This window comes from Sminthopsis crassicaudata, chromosome 3 (genome assembly GCF_048593235.1).
Source record: "Sminthopsis crassicaudata isolate SCR6 chromosome 3, ASM4859323v1, whole genome shotgun sequence".
Lineage (NCBI taxonomy): Eukaryota > Metazoa > Chordata > Mammalia > Dasyuromorphia > Dasyuridae > Sminthopsis > Sminthopsis crassicaudata.
This window is the reverse complement of record NC_133619.1, coordinates 621,455,563-621,464,463: the sequence shown is the minus strand read 5'-3', so window position 1 is coordinate 621,464,463 and position 8,901 is coordinate 621,455,563. Positions and strand designations below refer to the sequence as shown.

General features: G+C 45.0%; 1 protein-coding gene across 1 annotated transcript in view; it reads left to right on the top strand.

Moving 5' to 3' along the window:
* The first annotated feature begins 7,818 nt into the window (after positions 1-7,818).
* Positions 7,819-8,901, top strand: part of UBE4B (ubiquitination factor E4B) — a 124,576-nt gene continuing 123,493 nt past the window's right edge. The window contains 1 exon segment of the mRNA XM_074306320.1: positions 7,819-8,503. Coding sequence (XP_074162421.1) covers positions 8,480-8,503 — 24 coding nt within the window. The 5' untranslated portion in view covers positions 7,819-8,479.

Genomic DNA, 8,901 nt, shown 5'->3' with positions numbered 1-8,901 from the left:
GGCAAGAGATCATTGGTACTTTTTGAAGGGAGTAGTTTCAGTGGAGGTTCTGGAACTTAACATTCTTTGCAGAGGAGGGAGGACTTTAATTTCATAGGCCCTATTATCCTGTAATCAAATATTCCAGGTGCAAAAGGAGATTTCCTGGACAAAGTCAATTTAGGGTGTGGCATTAAGAGTAATCCCAACTTCAAGACTGTAGAGATCTGCTCTTTTAGAAAAGAAGTATAAAGGAATTTACAACTCAAAAAGAATTTTAATAGCTTTTTATTTTTCCAAACACAAGCAAAGATAGTTTTCAACATTCACCTTTACAAAATCTCTTATTCCTATTTTTTCCTCTTTTTCTTTCCTTTACCCCTTCCCATAGACAGCAAGCAAGTCAATAGAGGTTAAACCTGTGTAATTCTTCTAAACATATTTCCATATTCATCATGTGGTTCAAGAAAAATCAGATCAACAGAGAAATGCAAATTAAGACAACTCTGAGATACATATCTGTCAGATTGGCAAAGATGACAGGAACAAATAATGATGAATGTTGGAGGGGATGTGGGAAAACTGGGACACTGATACATTGTTGGTGGAGTTGTGAAAGAATCCAGCCATTCTGGAGAGCAATTTGTAACTATGCCCAAAAAGTTATCAAACTGTGCATACCCTTTGACCCAGCATTGCTGCTATTGGGATTATATCCCATAGAAATACTAAAGAGCGGAAAGGGACCTGTATGTGCCAAAATGTTTGTGGCAGCTCTTTTTGTTGTAGCTAGAAACTGGAAGATGAATGGATGTCCATCAGTTGGAGAATGGTTGGGTAAATTATGGTATATGAAGGTTATGGAATATTATTGCTCTATAAGAAATGACCAGCAGGAGGAATACAGAGAGGCTTGGAGAGACTTACATCAACTGATGCTGAGTGAAATGAACAGAACCAGGAGATCGCTGTACACTTCAATGCTGTATGAAGAGGTATTCTGATGGAAGTGGATATCTTCAACATAAAGAAGATCCAACTCACTTCCAGTTGATCAATGATGGACAGAAACAACTACACCCAGAGAAGGAACACTGGGAAGTGAATGTAAATTGTTAGCACTGCTGTCTATCTACCCAGGTTACTTATACCTTTGGAATCTAATACTTAATGTGCAACAAGAAAATGGTATTTACACACATATATTGTATCTGGGTTATATTGTAACACATGTAAAATGTATGGGATTGCCTGTCATGGGGGAAGGGAGTGGAGGGAGGGGGGGGCATAATTTGGAAAAATGAATACAAGGGATAATATTATTTTAAAAATTACTCATGCATATATACTGTGGGAAAAAATTCTAAATAAAAAAAAAGAGAGAGAGAAGGAAAAACTTTCAAGATCAAAAAAAAAAAAAAAAAGAAAAATCAGATCAAAAGGGGAAAATGAGAAAGAAAAAAAGCAAGTAAGCAATCAACGAAAAAAGGTGAAAATATTATGTTGTAATCCACACTCGATCCTGACAGTCCACTTTCTGGATGCAGATGGCTCTCTCCATCCCAAGTCTATTGAAATTGGCCTGAATCACATCCATCAGAATTGATAATCACATAATCTTGTTGTTATGCACAATGTTCTCTTTTTTTTTTTTTTTTTTTATTTTTTTTTTTATTTTTTTTTTTTTTTAAATTTTTTATTTTATTTTATAATTATAACATTTTTTGATAGTACATATGCATGGGTAATTTTTTACAACATTATCCCTTACACTTACTTCTATTCAGATTTTTTCCCTTCCTCCCCCAACCCCCTCCCCCAGATGGCAAGCAGTCTTATATATGTGAAATATATTACAGTATAATTTAGATACAATATATGTGTGTAGAACCGAATTTTATGTTGCACAGGAAGAATTGGATTCAGAAGGTAAAAATAACAGTTTACATTCATTTCCCAGTGTTCCTTTTCTGGATGTAGCTGGTTCTGTCCATCATTAATCAATTGGAATTGGATTAGCTCTTCTCTATGTTGAAGAAATCCACTTCCATCAGCATACATCCTCGTACAGTATCATTGTTGAAGTGTATAATGATCTTCTGGTTCTGCTCGTTTCACTCAGCATCAGTTGATGTAAGTCTCTCCAAGCCTCTCTGTATTTCTCCTGTTGGTCATTTCTTATAGAACAATAATATTCCATAACATTCATAAACCATAGTTTACCCAACCATTCTCCAATTGATGGACATCCATTCATCTTCCAGCTTCTAGCCACTATGAAAAGGGCTGCCACAAACATTTTGGCACATACAGGACCCTTTCCCTTCTCTAGTAGTTCCTTGGGGTATAAGCCCAGTAGTAGTATGGCTGGGTCAAAGGGTATGCACATTTTGATAAATTTTTGGGCATAATTCCAGATTGCTCTCCAGAATGGTTGGATTCTTTCACAACTCCACCAACAATGCATCAGTGTCCCAGTTTTCCCACAGCCCCTCCAACATTCATCGTTATTTGTTCCTGTCATCTTAGCCAATCTGACAGGTGTGTAATGATACCTCAGAGTTGTCTTAATTTGCATTTCTCTGATCAATAGTGATTTGGAACACTCTTTCATATGAGTGGAAATAGTTTTAATTTCATCATCTGAAAATTGTCTGTTCATATCCTTTGACCATTTATCAATTGGAGAATGGCTTGATTTCTTATAAATTAAAGTCAATTCTCTGTATATTTTGGAGATGAGGCCTTTATCAGAACCTTTAACTGTAAAAATGTTTTCCCAATTTGTTACTTCCCTTCTAATCTTGTTTGCATTAGTTTTGTTTGTGCAGAAACTTTTTAATTTGGTGTAATCAAAATGTTCTATTTTGTGATCAATAATGGTCTCTAGTTCTCCCTTGGACACAAACTCCTTCCTCCTCCACAAGTCTGAGAGGTAAACCATCCCCTGTTCCTCCAATTTATTTATGATTTCGTTCTTTATGCCTAAATCTTGGACCCATTTTGATCTAATCTTAGTATGTGGTGTTAAATGTGGGTCCATGCCTAGTTTCTGCCATACTAATTTCCAGTTTTCCCAGCAGTTTTTGTCAAATAATGAATTCTTATCCCAAAATTTGGGATCTTTGGGTTTGTCAAAGATTAGATTGCTATTTTTATTCACTATCTTGTCCTGTGAACCTAACCTATGCCACTGATCAACTAGTCTATTTCTTAGCCAATACCAAATGGTTTTGGTGACTGTTGCTTTATAATATAGCTTTAAATCAGGTACACTTAGACCACCTTCCTCTGACTTTTTTTTCATTAGTTCCCTTGCAATTCTCGACCTTTTATTCTTCCATATGAATTTTGTTGTTATTTTTTCTAGGTCATTAAAATAGTTTCTTGGGAGTCTGATTGGTATAGCACTAAATAAATAGATTAGTTTGGGGAGTATTGTCATCTTTATTATATTCGCTCGGCCTATCCAAGAACACAATGTTCTCTTGATTCTACTCACTTCACTCAAGCATTAGTTCATGTAAGTCTTTCTAGGCTTTTCTGAAATCAGCCTATTTATCATTTCTTATAGCACAATAGTATTCATTATATTCATAGACCATAACTTAATTGAGTCATTCCCTAACTTATGGTCATCCGCTCAATTTCCAGTTCCTTGCCACTACAAAAAGAGCTGCTACATTTTTGCATGTGTGGATCCTTTCCCCTTTTTTATGATCTCTTTGGGATACAGACCCAGTAGAGGCACTGGCTATGTACAGTTTGATAGCCCTTGGGGCACAACAACTCAAAAAAAATTTTTTTTAATGGATGTTAAATTTGTTAAAAATTGGGAAATATTTGACAAAATAAAAATATATTTAAAAATAAATAAAATCTGGTACTGAGGGACAATAAAGAAATGTAAATCTTGCCCAGAAGGATTTGCTTCTTGGAAAAAAGAGGATCACTCATGAAATCCCATGGCTGGGGAAGCAAGTCATGATATGGGGAGTAGAAATACTTTGCTTGTCCTTGTTACTGAGTTGTCCATTGGGTGTTTTCTTTTGTTCTTGAAGAGGCCCAAAATGAGATCACTATGTTATAAAGTCAAGTTACAGTGTGTCTAACTGTGGCTGATCAGACCAATATGAGCTCAGAATGTTCTGTCACAGATAGGCACAATAATCCGTGTGAGCATTTGGGGTGAATTCTCTAAATTTCCACATCTCACATTTCTTTTGAGCTACTTCAGTTGTGCTTTGCTCACAGAGCCCAGAATCTTTTTTGATGAAGGCTCACCATGCTGAGCTGTCCTGTGCCAGGTCTCCCAGGTTGCATAATTAGCTAGGGGAGACCTTAGTTCATAGAACACTGGGCTTGGAGTCAGGGAGACTTGGATTTCCGAGTTCAAATATGGCCTCAGACACTTTCTATCTGTGTGACCCTTGGCAAGTCATATATGCCCGTTTGCCTTATTAGTTCCTTATCTGTAAAATGAGCTGGGAAGGGAAATTCAGATAATATAGCTCTATAGGAAGGAGGTGTGACTATCTAATAATTCCAAACTGGATCTGTCCTTTATGGGGAATCTGAACCGTATATAACCCTATGAATTAGGAAGGATTAGGTAAGATACAGGAATAAGAAATTTGGTCATGGTTTTACCATTGACAGCCTCATGTTCAATTCCCTTTGGAGGGGAGTTTAAGAATTATTGTGAACATTTTCTGTATTCTCAAAGATCCTTTGCACCTCTGGCATTTTTTTCAGGGTGAAATAAAAGCTGTCTTCTACCTAACATGCATTTTTACCTCGAATGTTAATACGGGAGCTAGGGATTTTGTTGTGCTGGAGAAATCTGGACAAGAATTTGTGGTAGAGGCATAATAAGTTAAAGAGAAAATATGCCTTTGGGGAAGTCCCTGAAATCTGATGCACCCTGTTTGCCTCCAGAGCGTGGGAGGTCCTGAACCAAGGGTTACATTAGATTGAAATAAATTGGTGATAATATTTGTATTTTATAACAAAACTTTAACAATTCAAAAACGAAAGCTGTTTTCCTACATAATTACTGGCAATGCTCTACTTGACTTAAATAGTTTTCCAGTTAATCTCTTCATAAAACATTTCTTTTCCTGGATTGAAGATAGTTTACAAAGCCCCCAGCTGCCTCCTTAACTCACAAATTCCTTAAATAACTAGCAGTCAGGTTAAATTTAAGCCTAATCAAAGTGAATTGTAACTGTTCTGATTCTAGAACACAATCTTTAAAATTACAACCAGGTAAGAAATCAAATGCCTTCTCTGTATGTGATAAAACTTGGAACTCGCTCCTGGCAATAACACTTTGTATTTTCCATATGTCCGCTTAGATACACATGCCTATCAGGAAATGCTCCTCCTCGTGTCTATGTATGATTTCCTTGCTGTTGCTTATTGTTTTAGGGCAAGGAATGGACTGAACTATGTGTCTAGAGATTTAAAGCTGTCCATTACTCCTATTACCATTTCCAATCATTTTCTGAATGTATTCAAATAGTTCAACCAAGATCTTTTCTTAAAAAGCCAACAAAGTCAAATTAGCTGAAATTCTGCTTGTGTTCCATTTTTTTCACACCCAGTCAGATATCTCAGAACAGATGGATGAGCTTAGCAGACCAAGGGGGGGAAAAGATGAGACTGTGAACAGTGAGACATTTGCTGTGAGAATGCCTCTAGAAATGAGATTTGATTTCATTGTGCAGGGTGTGTGTTTGTACAATAAGGTGTATTTGACTTCGTATGGCAGAATAACTGTTTGATTCGAGGTGTGTTTGTGTTCATAATGAGGGAGTTTATGGCTTATGATGAGAGTGTGCACGATGGGGTGTTTTTGTGTTTATGGTTTATGAGCACACTGTATGTATGGATGGATGGTACAGTGTGCAATATAATGAGTTATAGTTATTTTGCATGTAGTCTTAGGCATGGTAAAGGGTATGCATTTTGTCTATATGGTGATGGGCTATTTTCACATACATGGTCCGTTTTTGAATACAATGAAATATATGTATTTGTGTACATAACAAGAATGGCGTTGTCTACAACGGGTTTGGATGAGTGTGTGTAATGAGGGGATGTGTTAATGTGTTTAGGTGTGTGGTATATGTGTGCATGGTGAGGACAGTATGGCTGTGGTGGGTATAGTGAAGGGAGTGTGCTTGTGTTTATGGGGATTAGAGGTGTTTTTGGTGTATGTCAATGAATTGTATTTTTATATGCTCAGTGATGAAATGTGGGTTGTGTTAGGTGTTTATGGGTGGTATGTATATAATCTGATTGTGAAACCTTGTAAAGTCTGGGTCCCCCTTTGGTGGTCTCTGTGTACCGTGACCGGTTTTTAAAAGTATGTGTAAGTGGGTGATGCATTTACAATAGATTTTGGAGGCACAGAGCCCTGTTGCTTGTTCCAGCTGTCCCTTGGGTATGTGTGTGTAGTGAGAAACTGTTTTGTGTATGTGGCAATTGTTCACAATGTGACTGTAAGAAATCCTAAATTCTGAGAACTCCAATATGGTGACAGGGATGCATGTGGGTCCCAGTGGGTCTCGGTGTGTATGTGTATGTGTGCACACTCCGGTTGGGGGATGGGTCGGGGTGTGGGTGGGTCCCAGTGGGTCTCAGTGTGTATGTGTATGTGTGCACACTCCGGTTGGGGGATGGGTCGGGGTGTGGGTGGGTCCCAGTGGGTCTCGGTGTGTATGTGTATGTGTGCACACTCTGGTTGGGGGATGGGTTGGGGTGTGTGGGTGGGTCCCAGTAGGTCTCGGTGTGTATGTGTATGTGTGCACACTCTGGTTGGGGGATGGGTTGGGGTGTGTGGGTGGGTCCCAGTGGGTCTCGGTGTGTATGTGTATGTGTGCACACTCTGGTTGGGGGATGGGTTGGGGTGTGTGGGTGGGTCCCAGTGGGTCTGTGTGCACACTCTGGTTGGGGGATGGGTTGGGGTGTGTGGGTGGGTCCCAGTAGGTCTCGGTGTGTATGTGTATGTGTGCACACTCTGGTTGGGGGATGGGTTGGGGTGTGTGGGTGGGTCCCAGTGGGTCTGTGTGCACACTCTGGTTGGGGGATGGGTTGGGGTGTGTGGGTGGGTCCCAGTAGGTCTCGGTGTGTCTGTGTGCACACTCTGGTTGGGGGATGGGTCGGGGTGTGGGTGGGTCCCAGTGTGTCTGCGTGTGCACACTGACTGGGGGGACGTGCGGACGTGGGTGGTTCGGATGCACGCGTGGGTCCCAATCGGTCTCCGTGCGCCCACCCTGGCTGGGGGACGTGCCGTGGGAGTGGTTAGGTTGTCCGTGGGCCCAGTGCACAGCCTCGCCCAGGACTCGGGGACTGTGCTTCTGGAGGATGCGCAGAGGATGCGCAGCCCGTCCCCCTCCTCCCCGCGGCGGTCCCTTTGTGTCAGCCTAGGGCCCCGGCCTCGCAGTAGACTACATCCCGCCTCCTCCAGTCCACGTCCCCTCGCCCGCACGCCCCCGCGCGGTTGCTATGGTAGCCGTCCGTCCGACTTCCCGCCCCCTTTGCTAGCCCCGCCCCGCCTCTCCTCCCGCCTCCTGCCTCCCGCCGCTGTGGCTGAACTGGGGAGGGAGGAGGAGAGGGTGGAGAAGAGGAAGAGCGGGGGCCACGGCCCTCGGAGGAAAGGAACGCCGAAGCGCCGGGGCCCGCGCTCCCATTGGCCACCTCCTTCGGGGGTCGGGAGCCCCGCCTTCCCGGAGGAGGTCACGTGATCCCTTTCCAAGATGGCCGCCCTGTTGTTTTGATGAATAATCCTTGGTGGGGCCAGGGGGGCCAGCGGCGGGCGGAGGGGTAGGAGGCTTGGCGCTCGGGCCCGACGCACCCGCACTCCCGGCCCCTTCCCCGGCCCCCGGCGGGGCTCTGGCACGCAGGCAGCGGGCGGGCGGGCAGACAGGCCGGCAGAGCGGGGCGGGGCGGGGCGTGGCGTGGCGTGGCGGCCGGCCTTGCCCGAGGAGGCGGCGGCAGCAGCGGGGTCAGCGGCTGCCCAGGAGGCTCCGGCCCCGCAGCACCTAGGCGCTCGTCCTGCCCGCAGTCCGCAGCCGCCGGGGCACGAAGGGCGGCCGGAGCCGAGCCGAACACAGGCCGGGCGAGGGGCGCGGGGGAGAGCGAGTGCCCGGGCTGCAGCCGCGGCGGCCGCCACGAGGAGCCAGCCCGGCGGGCGGCGGAGCCGGGCCGGGCCGGAGCCGGGCGCCCTCTTCCCCTAGCAGCGCGGCGGCCGCGGCAGGCGGCGCGGGCGGCCTCAGGCTCGGCGGCGACGCGCGCCCAGGCGCAGCCCCCCTGGCGGCCCGGGGCGCCGCTCCCCGGGGCCCCTCGGCCTCTCATCTCCTCTGACTATGCAATTCTGAGGCCGCCCGCCCGGCCCCCTGCAGCCGCCGCCGCCGCCGCCCGAGGAGGGGACGCGGACCCGGGCCCGGCCCCCACGCCCCCCTCCCCGACGCCCTTCACCATTAAGAGGAAAGCGATGGAGGAGCTGAGCGCTGATGAGGTGAGGGGGGAGGGGATGAGAGCGCGGGGAGGGGGGGATGGAAAGGAAGAGATGGGGGAGGGGGGCGGGTGTGACTGTGTTGTGTCTGAGACTGTGCCTGTGATTGTGAGGAGTGTGTGGTCGTGTGAGACTGAGTGCGACTGCTGTGAAGAGTGATGGTTGTATAAGAGACTGACAGTGGTGTGTGTAATAAAGTTTTGAATGTGTGAGATAGAATGAGTGTGAGTGTGGTGTGTGACTGAGTATTGTGGGTTTTGTGAGACTGAGTGTGTGTGTCAGTTACAGGTTTGTGACAAAATGAGAGAATGGGGGGGAGGCTGAGCTGCGTGGATGTGGGTGAGAGACGTGATAGAATGTTGTGTGTGTGTGTGTAACTGAGCATTTGGGGTATTGTGTGG